An 18,223-nucleotide genomic window follows, 5' to 3' on the forward strand; every position below is an offset into this window, starting at 1 on the left:
ATAAACTGATGAATGGATAAGTAAAATATGGTATCTCCATATAATGGAATATTACTTGGCAATAAAAAGGGTTGAAGTACTGATGATATGGACAAAACCTGAAAAAATTATGTGGAATGAAAGAAACGAGGCACAAAAAACCCCCCATACTTTGCATGATTCTATAATATAAAATGTCCATAATAGGCAAATCCATAAGAAAAATACCAGATTACTTATTGCCAGAGGCTGGGGGAAAAGGAGAACAGGGAGTGACTGCTTTGGCGCCTGCAGTTACTTTCCGAAATGATGAAGATGTTCTAAACTTAGATAGTGGTGATGGTTACACAGCCCTGTGAGTATACTAAGAAACAAACACAGCAAACGCTGAATTGCATATTTTTTTTAAAAGATTTTATTTATTTATGTGACAGAGAGATAGCCAGTGAGAGAGGGAACACAAGCAGGGGGAGTGGAGAGGAAGAAGCAGGCTCCCAGTGGAGGAGACCGATGTGGGGCTCGATCCCAGAACGCCAGGATCACGCCCTGAGCCGAAGGCAGACGGTTAACGACTGCGCTACCCAGGCGCCCCGTGAATTGCATATTTTAAATAAATGAATTTTTATAGTCTATAAATTATACTTCAATAAAGCTATAAAAATAATAAAAATAAAACGAGGTCCCTTCTTTGCCTCTCCACATTAAAAAGAAAATAGGAGCAATGATTTCTACTGTGGGATCAGTGGTTCTCAGCGATTTTGTCCCCTGAGGGACATTTGGCTATATCTGAAGACATTTTGTTTGTCACTGTTTTGGGGAAGGGTGCTCCTGGCGTCTAGTGGGTAGAAGCCGGGCATGCTGGGAAACATCCTAGGATGCACAGGACATTCACCAAAGAATTATCTGGCCCCAACCATCAGTAGAGCCAAGGTTGAGATCAAGCCTAGATCAAGCTGTATCAAGACGGAGCGGGTGCACCCCACCTCTCCCCACAAACCCCGAGGTCCTTTGGTGTGATGGCCTCTCCTGTGTTGAGGGCAGTTATTACAACCCATCCTGGGTAACTCACTCTCAAGGCAATGCAAGGATGTGAACCACAGTCCTCTCTCTAGGGGTGTCCTGGGGCAAAGTTTCTGTCTGGTCCTGGCTCCGAGAATAATTGTACTGCCCTGAGTAGCCTGTCTCTGTTTTATCTCTTGGACACCATGAACTCTGGAACTGATCAGGCTTTCCTTTCTCGATTGGCTGCCAAACTGTTTTGGCCAGACTTGTGGCTTCCCCTTAAGAAGGGCATGGGTCTTCCATTTTGGTTTTTAGTTTCGTTCCTGGCTCCATCTTACATCCCTACCTTTCTTTTTCTTTTTTAAAAAATTTCCTTTCTTTCTATTTCTTTCCTTTGTTCCCACATTTAGCTTTTGCCATCTTGTGGTGTTCAGTCTGTCCTGGTGAGGTCTTCACGTTGTGCGACAAGAACCAAGACGGGACATTAACACATGGAAGTAGTGAGTCTCTCTGCAGCTCTGGGGTGGAAGTGGGAGGGAGGAGGCAGATGATCCGCTGGAGTTGTGGTGGTGTTACAGGGGCATAGTGAAGACTGTGGGCAGGGAGCAATGACCATCCCCAAAGGCTTCACTGGTCCATGTTCCAGAAGCCAGGTTCAGTGGTGAGGTCATGAGGAAGTAGGGGACCTCTTAGAGGAGGTCAGCTGTTCCTGGTTGCTGTGTGGGATGCTGTGGCCTCTTGGTGTTGGAAGGAGCTGGGCTTTCAGAGGTCACGTAACCAATGTGGGGACAGAGCTGGTAGGAGAGGGGGCCCCATGATGGGCAGGACTGGGTGGCGCATTAGGGTGTCCTGGACCGGGAGCCAGGGATTTGGCTTCTAGGTTTCAAGTCCCAGTTCCACTCTTGATGGACAAGTGACTTTGTTGTCACATGGTTCCTTAGTTTTCCCATTGTTAGAACACGGGAGTAATGGCTGTTAGGCCTGTCGTGGGGTCGATGTGAGGACGGAATGAGATAATGACAGGAAATTGCTGAAGAGTTCTATTCATTGCTAGGCTGCCAACTTTTTCCTTTTTTTAAACGTTGAGGGACAAAAGTCATCGGGGAACTGTGGTGGCTGTGATTACTGCTGTGCTCGCCGAGTCGTGATCCTTTGGAGCAGGAAATTGCTGTTGCAGAGGCCCTGGGGACGGTGGAGCTGGGAAGCAGGCCTGAGGGAAACGGAGAGACACGGCTGACATGAGGGAATTAATTAAAACTCTCACAAAACCCACGGGGAGAAAGCCTTTGTTAATAATGCCATACATACATCTGGGGGGTTGCAAGTTCCCACTTAGGCTTTTAAAGTGAGAAGTGTCTCGTGGGGTTGGAGAGGCCGGTCCTGGGCCCCCGCCTCTTTCTCTTGGGAACTCTTAGCACCTATGAGATCTTCGCTCACCAGTTTTCCCTACAAAGAGAAAGCTTGCCTCAGGAAGGTCAAGAAGGTCGGGGGTTCAGGGTGAATGGAGTTCCTAGACTTTGTGTTCTTTCATGATCTCTACAGGGAAGCCCTAGTTTCTTGGGTCTAATTGTGATGTCTTCAGTGGCACCTTGAGGTCAGTTTCATCGTCTGACCTTTGTGGGGTTGGCCAACAGTTCATTTTCCTTCTCCTTGGCTCTCCTCATGTCCCCCCATGAACACACCCCCCAGATGCCGCAGCCAACCGATTTCTATTTGCACCTGAATAAACACGTGACCAAGAAAGCCCTCTCCTTGCCCTTGAGGTCTGTGACAGGAGGGCCTCCTGAGTCTTCCGTTCACTGCAAGTGAACACTTGAACACTTTCAAGGTATTTTTCCTTTAGTCCCATACTTTCTCCAATCTTGGTATCCTTTTTCCTTATGGTTTTGAAATTTTACTGTCTTCCCAGGCCAGGGTGGAAATGGATGTAGTAAACTCACCTCTATCTCTCTGATTCATGGGGCACAACGCTGGTTTTGATCCTACACCAGACATTGTGCTACGTGTTTTCAAACACTTTGTTCCTGAATTCTCATAACAACCCCAAGAGGTAAGAATTATCTTTATTTTACAGGTGAGAATATCAAGTCTCTGAGAGGTTCAACAACATGCCCACGGCACTCACCCACTTGTAGGTGGTGAAGCCAGGAATCTTTTTTTTTTTTAAATCTTCTTGACGTAGTTTATTTTTTTATTTTTATTTTTTTATAATAATTTTTTATTATGTTATGTTAGTCACCATACAGTACATCCCTAGTTTTTGATGTAAAGTTCCATGATTCATTAGTTGCGTATAACACCCAGTGCACCATGCAATACGTGCCCTCCTTACTACCCATCACCAGTCTATCCCATTCCCCCACCCCCCTCCCCTCTGAAGCCGTCAGTTTGTTTCCCAGAGTCCATAGTCGCTCATGGTTCATTCCCCCTTCTATTTACCCCCCCTTTCTTCTTCCCTTTCTTCTCCTACTGCTCTTCCTACTTCTTATGTTCCATAAATGAGTGAAACCATATGATAATTGTCTTTCTCTGCTTGACTTATTTCGCTTAGCATAATCTCCTCCAGTGCCGTCCATGTTGCAGCAAATGTTGAGAGATCGTTCTTTTTGATGGCTGAGTAATATTCCATCGTATATATGGACCACAGCTTCTTAATCCAGTCATCTGTTGAAGGGCATCTTGGCTCCTTCCACGATTTAGCTATTGTGGACATTGCTGAAGCCAGGAATCTAAACTGGAAAGTGATCAGTGGCAGGCAGTTGAGGTAGAAAGGGCATGGGATTGGGTCAGAGCTTGGGTTGGAATCCTGGCTGGGTCACTGACTAACGGGCCCTGGAACAAGTCAGACGCATCGCCTCTCTCTCGCCTCAGCGTTGGTATCTGTAAAGAGGTGACCGTCGTGCTTGGCTCACGAGGGGGATGATGGGTGTAGCTGAAGTGGACACTCAGCCCCGTGCTAAGCTCAGGGGCTGCTCAGGCAATGCCATGGTCACAGCTGCACGGTGGGTAGCACCCCCCTGCTGGCGCCCACTGCTCCCCACCTCCTGGGGTTTGAGCCTTCAGGTAACCCCATTCCCTTGAGCAAATGGACACATTGGTCCCTTGTCTTGCGGGCCTCTCCATCGGGCCGCTCACAAATGGCAGATGCCCTCCCTCTGAGTGAGAGAGAGGGAGAAAAACTGAAGTCACAGTCTTTTTGTAATCAGGATCTCTTCAGGCTAGAATTAGTGACTCACTCCTAACTGTGCACAGCCAAAGTGATGGGATGTCACTTTCGAGATTAGGTCACAAAAAGACTGTGACTTCAGTCTTGCTCACTCTCTCTCACTCTCTCCTTTGCTCCCTTCCTTGGAGGTGTGAGCTGCCCTGTGAAGATGTCCACGTGGTCAGGGATTGATGTCCCCAGGCAGTAAGCACCTAAGGCCTGCCAACTGCCCCGTGAGTCAGCTTGGAAGCACACCCTTCTCCCCTGTGGAGCCTTGAGAGAAGGCAGCCCAGTTGACATCTTTTTTTTTTTTTTTTAAGATTTTATTTATTTATTTGACAGAGAGAGAGACAGCCAGCGAGAGAGGGAACACAAGCAGGGGGAGTGGGAGAGGAAAACGCAGGCTCCCAGCGGAGGAGCCTGATGTGGGCTCGATCCCATAACGCTGGGATCACGCCCTGAGCCGAAGGCAGATGCTTAATGACTGAGCCACCCAGGCGCCCCAGCCCAGCTGACATCTTAATTACAGTCTTGTGAGAGCCACAGGCACCCAGCTAATTCATACCTGGACTCCTGCCTGCGAAACCATGAGATAACAAATATTTGTTGTTTCAAGCTACTAAGTTTTGAGGTAATACTACATGGAAGACTGTGGGGTGATGTGGTTTCTATGGGAGAACGGGGGGAGATTTCTCAGTGGTGCGTCTGTGCTGGGTCTGGAAGGGTAGACAGGATATGAACTTGAGGAGCAGGCAGATAAAGATTCTCAAGCAGGGGAACAGCTAATTGGAGTTTTCCAGGAATGTGAAATCTGGTTTGGTGGAAATCCCCTCACCTACATCCATAGGTGGATGAAAACATCCTACTTGAGGCAGGAGTGGCTCTTCTCTGTCAACGGTATGTGTCTGCATAGGGCCTGTGGTCTTTGTGCTTGGCTGCTTGCCATCTTGCCCTCGAGTGCTCTGGCATGAGCTTGCCGGCACTAGGGCACCCCCACCTCGGCGGCATCGGGAAAGTTCCTCCCTTGTCTCTGGCCATGTTTCCCCTCTCCTGCCAGTCCTGCCTTTTCTACCAGCTCTGTTCTGTCTCAGTTCGCCTGCTTCCCCATCCACAGGATCCATGTAGAGGCTCAGACGTGGAGTTCTGTGCTGAAGAAGGAACATGGAAGAGGCTAAGCTTCTTGGTTGGGGGATGTCCTATTTTGGTCCCCTGGGCTTCTTCTCCTGGGAGAGAAAGGGGCTTATGGTTTGAGCTCTGCCTTTTTATAGGATGTTTGACTCCACCCCCCTCCCCAGTGGCCTCACGTGTCCCTTTGAGCCTTGCACACTGCACTTCAGGGAAGTACAGTTGACCCTTGAACAGGGTGGGTTTGAACTACACGAGTCCTGTAGATTTTTCTTAGTACCGTACTATGAATGTGTTTTCTCTTCCTTACGATTTTCTTAGTAACATTTCCTTTTCTCTAGCTCATTTTATCACGAGCATACAGCATATAATACATATAACATACAAAATAGGTATTAGTTGACTATGTTACTGGTAAGGCTTCTGGTCAACAGTAGGTCATCAGCAGTTATGTTTTTTGGGGGTCAAAAGTTATAAGTGAATTTTTGACTGTGTGTGTGGGGAGGTTGGCACTTCTAACCCCCATGTTGTTCAAGGATTGACTGTATACCCCCGGGTTATTGCACCACTGAAGCACCCTTAGTCCCTCAGGGCCCCACTTGTGGGGCCTTACACCACCGATGACTCCTTTCTTCCTTTAAACTCTTTGGTCCAAACTCAAGGCTCTGCAAAGGGGCAGGTGCCAATTTGAGAAGCTCCTGTTACTGGTGGGGCTTACTCTGGGGACTTCATGGCTCCTCTTCCTATGTGTAGGATGGTCCCTGCACACAAAACTGCATACACATGTATGGAACCTACGTGCACCCCCACGGCACACGTGTTCACAGGCATGTGCATGCACGCAGAGTTGCAATAGACAGGTAGGTAAAACAGGCTGAGAGAGGGCATTAGATGGGGAACCTGCCCTCAGCTCTAGCTCTGTCCCTGGGTGACTGTGGAAAAATTATATCTATCCCTCCTCCATCTTTGTTTCCTCTTCTGTAACATGATGAGAATAGAGCAGATGTCTCCAAGGCATTTTCTTTCTGTGATCTAGATACACACACATTACAGAGACATGTAGGGTAGGCGCTGGGTTTGACAGAGACTGGGTTTGTAGTGTTCGGTTACACTGGCTTTGGGGGCAGAGAGACCGTGTTTGAGTTCTGGCTCTGCTGCTCTCAGGCTGTGTGACCTTGGACAAGACACTTCATCTCTCTCACTCATTCCTCAACTGTAGGCTGGGATTAATGGAAGCGCCTTGTGTCAGGATCTGGGGAGGTGGTTTATGCAATGATGGCATGACCTATAAATGACACATGTTATTACTGGTCTCAGCTCTGCCCTTAATTCGCTGAGTTATCTTGGGTAAACCAAATGAGCTTTCCTAGATCTGCTGGAGAAGGTCATTGAAAAGACGTGACCACCGGTTGACCTGTGAGCTGGGCCGCGGTGATCACAGGCTCCTAGCCACCCCCCCCCCCCCCCGCTCTTGAAATGTGGGTTCCACTTGCCTTTTCTGCTCCCAGGGGCTGCTCCAATGACACAGCCTTGAGATAGTGATGTGGTGTTGACAGTAGCTGCCTGGTGTACGTGACTGAACCCACTTAGGGCCTCTTTATAAACTCTTAAGACGCAATGGGCAGGTGCAGGGATCCATTCGTCTTGCTGCCGCACAAGACAAGCCTCGTATGTAAGTTCCCTTTGCTTATTAAAACTGCCACCTACCCACCTGGAGTGGCCTCCTCTTTCTTCAGTCTCTCCCTGCCCTCTGAGTACGGGGGCCGGTTTCAGATTTCACCTGGGACGCTCCCTAGCAGGTTACAAACTGAGAAGATCTCAGTTCCCTCTTCTGCAGGTTGAAATTGGAATAAGTAGAAAATCTTCAAAGCCCTTCGCGTTTACTACCCCCAACACAGCTCCCAGACAGGAGCCGACGTCGAAAATGGCTACTCTGAGATTCGCCACAAGGGGGCAATGCGATCCCATTTTGAACGAACTATGGAATCTGGCGCTCTTTAGGAAAAAAAAAAATCTGCCTTTTTGGGCTCCTTTTCAGACTTCTCACGCCCCCTGCTGTTTTTATTTGTAACTCTTTTAAATTGGAAACTTGCAGAAATGCTCACCATCATAAATCTGAAAACGACCTAAGTGTCCATAGCTGTGCTTCACTCACAGCTTGGGAAATACTCAGAAACATTCACTACTGATCAAATTACAAAATTAAACTATTAATAAAAACATCTCCAAAGGTGTAAGTAGGCATAAATGACTGAAAATATATTAGACACTTAAAAGTATCAAAATATGTCAAAACAAATTTCATCTTTTTCTTCTAATTTTTTTTTCTTTTTTTAAAAAAAGATTTCATTTATTCGCATGCGGGAGAGGGCACAAGCAGGGGAGAGGAAGAGGGAGAGGGAGAAGCAGACTCCCCGCTGAGCTGGGAGCCCAATGGGGCTCTATTCCAGGACCTGGAGATCACGACCTGAGCCAAAGGCAGATGCTTATCCATCTGAGCCCCCCAGGAACCCCTCTTTTAATATTTCATATATATATTTTTTCCTACTGTATGATCATTGGATCAAAAATATATTAAGGGGCATTTGGGTGACTCAGTTGGTTGAGTGAGTGAGTCTTGATTTCTGCTCAGGTCTTGATCCCATGGGTAGTGAGATGGAGCCCCGCGCCTGGAGCCCTGCTCAGCGGGGAGTCGGCCTGAAGATTTTTCTCCTCCTTCTCCCTCTGCACCTCCCCCCACTCACGTGCACACATCTGCTCTCCGTCAAATGAATAAATCTTAAAATATACATAGATACTAAAAAAAAAAAAAACCCGACATAAAGGAACATAACGAAAACTCCAAGTCTATTCCATTTAGAGCCTATCATTGTTAGTACTTTGGTGTCCATCTATCTGATATATATTTTCTATTGAGAATTTATTTCTTTACCTTGCTTTTATCACTTAATATTTTAAGTGTATTGTTGTATACACCTTTCCTCTACCAATAAATTAACTTTTAAAAACAAACCTTTTTTTTTTTTCTGGTGCAAAAACGTGTTTTTTTTAAAGCACGGGACAGGACCCATGGGCAGAAAGAGCTACACTAGGGTTGTGAGGAGCAATCGGTTATATACTTCGGAGCTGGGGGAAGGAAAGGAAGTTTCGAAGAGGACTTTCATATGCTGAAGACTCACAGGATCCTGGAGGCCTAGATCTTGTCAAGCTAAGGTTGTTTTTCCCTCTAGCGAAGTATTAACATAAAGACACTAGGCGTTTTCTGGAGGAATGTCACACTCGGATTGCCTCAAGTATTTGTCAATGGGCTGCAGGTTATAAGGAAATTTAATTTTATCTACATTTCCTTCTCACCTTTGTTCTCCACATCATTCCCCCCTGAACAATTTCGACCCTTAATTCTTTAAGGCTGCTCAGGGTGGAAGGTCTTCTCTTCTGTAACTTCTTCCTGCTGAATAGGGGTGTAGGGATGTCCCCGCCCATGCATCAACACTGGTCAGCTGGGGACCCTTACACAGGAGCTGCCAAAGGCAGAGGCAGCCAGTCCAACATGTATGAACCTCCTTGAGTAGAAAGGATCGTCGTCAGCTGGAAGTCACGGCAGTGAGGGAGTCTTGGCACCCGGCAGGAGACACCAGAAAAGACAACAAAAGAAGGTTAATATGAGAAGCACGGAGCCTGAGGCAGGGCTTGACCCCAGGACCTTGAGGTCATGACCTGAGCTGAATCAAGAGTCAGCTGCTTAACCAACTGAGCCACCCAGGGGCCCCGAGTGTTTCGTATTTCTAACGCTTTCCGCTTTCCGCAGCAGCTGAGGACAGGTTGAATCCCTGGGCTAGCTGGGGAAGTTCTACCAGAAGTCAGGCCTGTTGCTATTTGCAGCAATTTCTTTTTTTCGAGTATTAGCACTATTTTACAAGAGGATTTTGAAAAAGTGCTTCCCTACTTTCCGGGTGCTGTCAAGCAGAAGCCTCGGACCAATTCTGGGAAGGGGCCGCCGGCTGAGGGCAGTCGTGAGGGCGGCAGGCTGAGCAGCTCGGCAGACAGGCACCGGTCAGGGAGCTAGAACACTTGGTTTCTGAGCCCACATTCGTTCGGGCCTTGCAGGGGGACCCTGGATACATCCCAACCCCTCTGCATTGTGGTCTCTCCGTTGTCCTTGGGTGGGATCCAGACCCCAGGCTTGACCGCAGGGAATTCGGAGGTGCTTAGGCATGGTGAAGCGGCGGGAGAAAACTGCTTCCTTCTTCCTGGACCCAGACAAACCTGCCTTCCCCCTCCTTAGCTTCCCCCGCCTACTTTCCCTCCCTCTCCCCTGGGAATCAGGCTCCTGGGGGGCCAGAGCTCCTGGTGATGTGCCTCCGGGGAGGGGCATCCTGAGGGCCAAGGGGACTCATCTGCGGGTAAAAGCACCCCCTGCCTTCTCTCCATAGCCTGTGATGCTGAAAGGACATATTTGAAGTCGTTTGGTTGCAAGAAAACATACGTGGAGGAACATAACTGAAAATCCCCTTAAGCAAAGTTTGGGCGCCCCAAATACTTTAAGGAAGGGGCCCACTTGGAAAAATGCTAACCACAGCTTCGCCTTCTCGCTTCTGTGCACGCCTGCTTGCGAAAGATAAACAGATAAATCGAGCTCCTGGGTGGAGGGGTGCCTAATTGCATCCCACCCAGAGCTATCACCCCCCCCGGCATGTTACCCTCCCACCCTCCACCCAGGATGACGCACAGAGAGACCCTCCGAAAGACCACCACCCTGCATCTTCTGGAGCTCTCTGATAGTCCCTCGCGCCAAAATTTCCTATTGGACAGTTTGTACTGGCCAACTGGACTCTTGATTGGGTAGAAACTGCAAACACCCCAATGACTGTCTCCTGAGGGTCACGCCCACAAGCCCCCATAAAAACCTAACCCTTTCATAGCTCGAGGCTCTTCTCCGCTGCCCTTGCAAGGGTTATGAGATGAGCCCCAGCGCGCTGGTCCTGCAATAAAGCCTCGTGTGATTGCATCAAGAACTGTCTCTCTCGACTTCATGGGGTTGAGTTGCCGCGTCCTCTAAGGTAGGGTGTGATTTTTATTTCCCCCCTTACATATGGTGCGTTGGCCGGGAAACATTGGCAACCATCCCCACGTCTCGAGAGACCACAATCTTGGAGGTACCCATCCCCCTGCTGCTTGCTGCTTGTTCTGTGTCTGCGTGGGCTGTATATGTCTGCTCTGCACGGCACTTGTTGCCATCTGGTCGGTTGACTGACATCTGGGTATATGTCTGCTCTGCACGGCACTTGTTGCCATCTGGTCGGTTGACTGACATCTGGGTATATGTCTGCTCTGCACGGCACTTGTTGCCATCTGGTCGGTTGACTGACATCTGGGTATATGTCTGCTCTGCACGGCACTTGTTGCCATCTGGTCGGTTGACTGACATCTGGGTATATGTCTGCTCTGCACGGCACTTGTTGCCATCTGGTCGGTTGACTGACATCTGGGTATATGTCTGCTCTGCACGGCACTTGTTGCCATCTGGTCGGTTGACTGACATCTGGGTATATGTCTGCTCTGCACGGCACTTGTTGCCATCTGGTCGGTTGACTGACATCTGGGTATATGTCTGCTCTGCACGGCACTTGTTGCCATCTGGTCGGTTGACTGACATCTGGGTATATGTCTGCTCTGCACGGCACTTGTTGCCATCTGGTCGGTTGACTGACATCTGGATCTGGTTCTGGTGGCCTGTTGGGCGGGTAGACGTGCCACGAACGCCCTAGGCTGCACCCCCGGGGGACGCCCCGGTGGTTTCGGAAGGGAATCGGGGACGCTCGGTTTCCCTTTATAGGGAGGTCTCTGGCGAAGGTCTGACCCACCTGCCCATAGACGGCCAGGGATATCGGACCTCGTCCACTCTTAACCCCAAGTTTTTTTAAGAGTCGGAGAGGCCGGTGGGCGCTTGACGGCTTTCTGTCTTTACTGCTTGTCTGTTTCGTTTTTGCTTGTCTGTTTCGTTTTTTTCATTTGGCAGGTTTCCATCCGGCAGGAAACCATGGGGCAAACTATTTCTACCCCTCTTTGTCTCACCACCCGGCATTGGTCAGAAGTAAGAGCGAGAGCCCACAATTTGTCAGTAGAAGTCAACAAAAATAAATGGGTAACCTTCTGTGCCTCTGAATGGCCCACTTTTGGCGTTGGTTGGCCCCCTGGAGGGTCATTCAACTTAACACCAATTCTAGCAGTCAAAGCTGTTGTCTTTCAGCCAAATCCGCACGGACACCCTGACCAGCAGCCTTACATCACTGTCTGGCAGGACCTCGTCCAGAACCCCCCTCCTTGGGTAAAGCCGTGGCTTAGTCAGACTCCTACACAAACCTCTGCCCTAAACGTAAAAACGTCCACAATAAAACAATGTTCCTGCGAGCCCCGTAAGATTTACCCTGAGTCTCAAGATCCAGCCCTTCTAGAATGGCCTCCCCCTTACCCGCACGTCCCTCCCTCTGCCCCACCGATGGAACCCACGGGGGAAGAAAGCGGGGCAAGTGGGGAAGGAGGTCCAGCTCAAGGGACAAGGAGCAGGCGAGGGATCTCACCCGATTCCACTCGGGCCCTTCCCCTCCGAGCCTATGGCCCCCCTCCCGAAGGGAATGGCCTCCAGCCCCTACAGTATTGGCCGTTTTCCTCCTCAGACCTCTATAATTGGAAAACTAACCACCCCCCATTCTCTGAGGATCCCCAACGCCTAACTAACCTGGTAGAATCTTTAATGTTTTCCCACCAGCCTACTTGGGATGACTGCCAACAGCTCCTACAGACTCTGTTCACGACCGAGGAACGCGAGAGAATCCTGATGGAGGCCCGGAAAAACGTCCCTGGAGACAATGGGCTCCCCACTACTCTCCCTAACCTTATAGACCTCGCTTTCCCATTGAGTCGTCCGGACTGGGACTACAGTCAACCCAAAGGTAGGGAGCGGCTACAGGTCTACCGCCAGGCTCTAGTGGCTGGTCTCAAAGGGGCTGCAAGGCGCCCCACCAATTTGACTAAGGTAAGAGAGGTGCTTCAAAAACCTGAGGAACCCCCTTCGGTTTTCCTGGAAAGGCTGATGGAGGCTTTTCGTAGGTACACCCCATTCGACCCGACTTCAGAAGGCCAGCGAGCCTCAGTAGCGATGGCGTTTATAGGCCAAGCCGCGCCTGACATACGAAAAAACCTGTGCCCAAATCGCCCCGTCAGGTGCGGGAGTTCCTGGGCACAGCCGGCTTTTGCCGACTCTGGATACCGGGCTTTGCCACTTTAGCAGCCCCCCTTTACCCCCTGACAAAAGAAGGATCCCCTTTCATATGGGGAGCCGACCAGCAGGAAGCCTTCGATAATATCAAGCGCGCTCTGCTGTCAGCACCGGCCCTCACGTTGCCAGACGTATCGAAGCCCTTCACTCTATACGTAGACGAACGAAAGGGCATAGCTCGGGGAGTACTAACTCAACCTCTCGGACCCTGGAGACGGCCAGTAGCCTACCTGTCAAAAAAGCTTGACCCGGTTGCTAAAGGCTGGCCAAATTGCCTCAGGGCCGTCGCAGCAGTCGCAGTCCTTGTTAAAGACGCTGACAAACTAACTATGGGACAGAAACTGACAATTGTGGCCCCTCATACACTCGAGAGCGTTGTCAGACAACCCCCCGACCGATGGCTGTCGAACGCTCGAATGACTCATTATCAGAGTCTCCTCCTCAACCGAGACCGGATACAGTTTGCCCCTCCAGTCGCCCTTAGTCCCGCCACTATGCTCCCGGAAACGGATCCAGACGACGCGGGGATATTCCACTCTTGCCGAGAGGTCCTCGCCGAGGAAACTGGGATCCGGCACGACCTCGATGACCGACCCCTCCCAGATGCAGACCATACCTGGTATACTGATGGGAGCAGCTATATAGTGGAAGGTAAGCGGGTGGCAGGGGCGGCTGTAGTGGACTCAAAATCAGTAATATGGGCCAGCAGTTTGCCGGAAGGGACGTCCGCTCAAAAAGCAGAGCTAATCGCTCTAACACAAGCCCTCCGCTTAGCAGAAGGAAAAAAAGTCAACGTTTATACAGACAGCAGATATGCCTTCGCTACAGCCCATGTACACGGAGCTATCTATAAGCAGAGAGGACTCCTCACTTCAGCAGGAAAGGAAATTAAAAACAAAAGGGAAATTCTTGATCTCCTAGAAGCAGTCCATAAACCCCTTAAGGTGGCCATTATACACTGCCCTGGACGTCAAGGAGACGGTTCGGAGACTGCCCTAGGAAACCAAAGGGCAGACCGGGAGGCAAAGAAGGCTGCACATGGACTTAACGTCCTAACGCTGAGTTCGGAGGAAGGAAATGACGGCCTTTTGCCTTATAAAAGTGTTATGCAGCCAAAGGACCCAAAAACTCCCTTGTCACAAGAGGAAGCTAAAGCCTTCCTGAAACAGCTGCATCATTTGACTCATTTTGGAAAAAAAAAACATCTCGTGACTTCTGCCCGCAGTTCCCCTTTTGTTTTGCCTGACCTAGACAGATTAGCTTATGAAACTGTAAAGCACTGTATCCCTTGCCAGAAAGTTAATGCAGCTTTTTCCAGAAACACCGGAAGAACTAGACTTAGAGGAGACAGACCGGGACTTTATTGGGAAGTCGATTTCACCGAAGTACGCCCAGGAAGATATGGTAACAAGTACTTACTAGTATTCATTGATACTTTCTCTGGGTGGGTAGAAGCATACCCCACCAAAACCGAGACTGCACAGATTGTCACAAAAAAACTTATAGAAGAAATTTTTCCTCGGTTTGGAGTCCCAAGAATAATCGGGTCGGACAACGGCCCAGCCTTTGTTGCTCAGGTAAGTCAGGATATAGCCAGGATCCTTGGGGTAAATTGGAAATTACATTGTGCTTATAGACCCCAAAGCTCAGGTCAAGTAGAAAGAATAAATAGAACTATAAAAGAGACCATAACTAAATTGTCCTTGGAGACTGGCGTTGCAGACTGGATAGCCCTCCTTCCCTATGCCCTGTTCCGGGTCCGAAATACCCCGAATTCTCTAAATGTCACTCCCTTCGAAATATTGTATGGGACTACCCCTCCCTTGGCCTCTATGCATTTGCCTACCTTTGAACACGTAACTAACCAAGCTTTACTCAGCAGATTAAAGGCCCTTGAAATCACCCAAAGGACGTTGTGGAAATCATTAGCAGACGCCTACCGACCTGGGGACCTCCAGGTACCTCACCGGTTCCAGGTGGGAGACTCAGTCTACGTAAGGAGACATCGAGCCGGTAACCTAGAACCCCGGTGGAAAGGACCTTACATCGTCCTGCTGACAACCCCAACTGCTGTCAAAGTAGATGGCGTCTCGGCTTGGATTCATGCGTCTCACGTCAAGGAGGCCCCCCCCCGATAAGAATTGGACTGTGGAAAAGACTGACAACCCCCTCAAACTCCGTCTGCGCCGCGTGTATGCTGCTGATGCTGATTCAACTACCGATAAGTAGCCTTAACCCACATGGTCCACTTACCTTGACCTGGGAAATCACCTCTCAGTTAGGGGCTCCAATATGGAGCATCTCTAACAATGTTCCCCTTTGGGCGTGGTGGTCCAACCTATACCCCGATCTCTGTAGACTGGTTTCAGGCTTAGATGCCTGGGACATCTTAGATGAACAAAACATAGCCTGTCGCGACCCCATGGCCAAACATAGACTAAAAACGGACCCCTTCTATATATGTCCTAAAGATGGTCGAACAAGGGCAATCGTCCGCAAATGCGGAGGTTTCGACCACTACTTCTGTAAAAGCTGGGGATGTGAAACCACGGGGGTAGCCCCGTGGAAGCCAACTTCCTCATGGGACTTAATAAGCGTGACACGAGGAAGTGCCACTACCCTTAACGTTACCTTCACTAATAAAGGGAAAGTATCCCGGGACTGGCTAAAAGGGAGAACTTGGGGTTTTATGACTCCCATGGTCTGACCGCAGACCTGCTTCCCCGGCGCCACCCCTTTCTTAACTCCTCCCTGAAAACTTACCATCCTGTGCAGCGGCTGTTCAGTATAGTGCAGGGAGCCTACACGGCCTTAAACCATACTAGTTCTAACTTGACACAGGCCTGCTGGCTATGCTTGTCCTCCATCCCTCCTTACTACCAAGGGATCGTACACTCTGGCAACTACACTGTGTCCGGAGGAGATGACAGATGTAACTGGGGAAAACCTGGAAAATTGACCTTAACAGAAATTTTTGGGCAGGGTCTTTGTATAGGAAATCCCACTCCAGAATATCAGCCCTTATGCAGTGAAACCCATGTTATTTCAGGGGCTACTCTAATTTCCGTCCTGTCAGGACCACTGCTAATTATTCTGTTACTCCTTACCCTAGGCCCTTGTGTTCTGAATCGTCTCATACAATTTGTCCGTAGCCAAGTCAGCACTGTGCAACTATTCATGTTAAGACATGAATACCAAGAGTTAAACCCCTCAGAGGATCCAACTATTCCATGATTGGAATTGTTCAAAAACAAAAAGGGGGGAATGAAAGGACATATTTGAAGTCGTTTGGTTGCAAGAAAACATACGTGGAGGAACATAACTGAAAATCCCCTTAAGCAAAGTTTGGGCGCCCCAAATACTTTAAGGAAGGGGCCCACTTGGAAAAATGCTAACCACAGCTTCGCCTTCTCGCTTCTGTGCACGCCTGCTTGCGAAAGATAAACAGATAAATCGAGCTCCTGGGTGGAGGGGTGCCTAATTGCATCCCACCCAGAGCTATCACCCCCCCCGGCATGTTACCCTCCCACCCTCCACCCAGGATGACGCACAGAGAGACCCTCCGAAAGACCACCACCCTGCATCTTCTGGAGCTCTCTGATAGTCCCTCGCGCCAAAATTTCCTATTGGACAGTTTGTACTGGCCAACTGGACTCTTGATTGGGTAGAAACTGCAAACACCCCAATGACTGTCTCCTGAGGGTCACGCCCACAAGCCCCCATAAAAACCTAACCCTTTCATAGCTCGAGGCTCTTCTCCGCTGCCCTTGCAAGGGTTATGAGATGAGCCCCAGCGCGCTGGTCCTGCAATAAAGCCTCGTGTGATTGCATCAAGAACTGTCTCTCTCGACTTCATGGGGTTGAGTTGCCGCGTCCTCTAAGGTAGGGTGTGATTTTTATTTCCCCCCTTACAATGCCGTGTCTTCTCTTTCTGTCTCTTGTTCTCACTCCAGCTCTTCCTCTGCCTCACGGTGGATCTATGTTTCTTCTAGTTTCCTGCCAGCCTTATTTATTCTGTTTGCTCACCCACCTTTCTGCCCATTTTTGCCACCACTTTCTCAAAAGGTAGCTGTTCTACCTGTCCCTGCTCTTGGCTCCTAGAACCCAGTACTCAGTGAATAGAACGACCACCCTGGGGTCTTTCAAGTTCCCAGGCTGGAGGAAGGTCTGCCTTCTCCACTCCCCTGGTTAATCTTTCGGTTCTGAGGGATTTTCTGCGAGGGAATTGCTAGCAGCTCAGGCGCTCACCCATCCTATTCCCGGGAACTGGAATGTTCTTGCAGACTATTTTACGCCTTTCCTGCGGCAGCGGGAGCCTTTGTCTTTGCCGGGGTGGCTTCTGGGGCTGCATGAGCCCCCTCTCAGCTCCTTCCTCCAGCCCGGACTTGAGGACATGGCGGCTGGCAATGGCACAGCAGTAACGGGATTTGTTTTGCTGGGGTTCTCAGGTTTTGGTTCGCTTCGGGGCCCACTGTTTTGGGGAGCAGTTTGCATCTACCGGGTCACCTTGCTGGGCAACTCCCTAATGAACCTCCTCGCTGGCGGACTCTGCCCTGCACTCCCCCATGTACTTCTTCCTTCGCCACTTCTCCCTGGTGGAAACCCTCTACACCACAGCTAGCGTGCCTAGGACGCGGCTGACCCCCTTGCCTCCTGCCCCACCGTCTCACCTGCCAGCTGCTTCACCCAGCTGTATTTCTTTGTCGTCTTTGGCATCGCTGAATGCTGTTTGCTTACCGCCATGGCCTATGACCGCTACGCTGCCATCTCTAGGCCACTGCATTCTACCACCCTGATGAACCGGACAGCGTGTGCGAGTATGGTGGGGGCCTCCCGCCTCATGGGCATCCTCACGGGTACCACTCACTCCATCTTCATCTTCACTTTGCCCTTCTGTGGTGCCAACACCATCCACCACTTCCTGTGTGATATCCTGCCTGTGCTGAGACTGGCTAGTGCCAGCACCTTCTGGGGTGACGTGGGCAATCTTGCGTCACGACAGCCTTTGTCCTGACCCCCTTCTTACTGATCATAGCCTCCTATGCCTGTATCTTTGTCACCATCCTTGGGGTCGCGACATCGCAGGGACGTCGAAAAGTCTTCTCTACCTGTTCCTCCCACCTGTCTGTGGTCATGCTCTTTTTTGGGACTGGGACCGTTGCCTATATGAGGCCTTGGGCAGGCTCCTCTCAGGACACGGACCAGATACTTGCTCTCTTCTATTTGGTTGTCACTCCGGTGTTCAACCCTTTTGTCTACACTCTGAGGAACAAGGAGGTCACAGGGGCAATGAGACGCCTTATGAAGAGATACCTTTGGAGTCCTTGATTCCGTCGAGTTCTTGGAGATAAGGCCTGATCCTTGGATATTTTCAGAGGAGAGAGAAGCTAGGACCCTGAGACCCCAGGGGTCTGGCCTGCTCTGTGCACCGTGAGAGTGGGATTCCTTGGCCTGCCCAGCTGGAGGGCCCAAGCCACTGACGTCCTGCTCAGAGCTCCGCTTCTGGGAATCTCTTCGTGAGGCCTTGACCTGACTTGTTTGTAGGTGTAGAACTGCAAAAGCATGCACTTGAGGGAAGGTTGAGAGGGAAGACGACTGTGTCCATCTTGTGTGAAGATCGAGCCATTCCTGCT

The 18,223-nt window shown here is 49.9% G+C and overlaps 3 protein-coding genes across 3 annotated transcripts; all 3 read left to right on the plus strand.

The window, feature by feature from the left end:
• Window positions 1–10,908: 10,908 nt before the first annotated feature.
• On the plus strand, window positions 10,909–12,732 carry LOC148108698 (uncharacterized). Its single transcript, XM_087869092.1, has one exon. The coding sequence runs from the start codon at window positions 11,352–11,354 to the stop codon at window positions 12,597–12,599; it is 1,248 nt and encodes a 415-aa protein (XP_087725218.1). The 5' UTR covers window positions 10,909–11,351; the 3' UTR covers window positions 12,600–12,732.
• Window positions 12,733–12,777: 45 nt separating this feature from the next.
• On the plus strand, window positions 12,778–16,427 carry LOC148108699 (uncharacterized). The gene is made up of 2 exons (XM_087869091.1): window positions 12,778–14,167; window positions 14,473–16,427. The coding sequence occupies exons 1-2, from the start codon at window positions 12,920–12,922 to the stop codon at window positions 14,485–14,487; spliced, it is 1,263 nt and encodes a 420-aa protein (XP_087725217.1). The 5' UTR covers window positions 12,778–12,919; the 3' UTR covers window positions 14,488–16,427.
• Window positions 16,428–16,983: 556 nt separating this feature from the next.
• On the plus strand, window positions 16,984–17,918 carry LOC123787109 (olfactory receptor 10P22-like). The gene is given in 4 exon segments (XM_045789560.2): window positions 16,984–17,126; window positions 17,128–17,219; window positions 17,222–17,578; window positions 17,581–17,918. Coding segments are annotated over 4 exon segments (930 nt in total).
• Window positions 17,919–18,223: the final 305 nt, after the last annotated feature.

Source organism: Ursus americanus, chromosome 17 (assembly GCF_024610735.1).
Source record: "Ursus americanus isolate L20-20 chromosome 17, mUrsAme1.1.p, whole genome shotgun sequence".
NCBI classification, from domain to species: Eukaryota; Metazoa; Chordata; class Mammalia; order Carnivora; family Ursidae; genus Ursus; species Ursus americanus.

What these genes read in the sequence shown, in the direction of transcription:
- LOC148108699 (XM_087869091.1), top strand. Translation starts at nt 12,920, where the DNA reads ATGGGACAGAAACTGACAATTGTGGCCCCTCATACACTCGAGAGCGTT.
- LOC148108698 (XM_087869092.1), top strand. Translation starts at nt 11,352, where the DNA reads ATGGGGCAAACTATTTCTACCCCTCTTTGTCTCACCACCCGGCATTGG.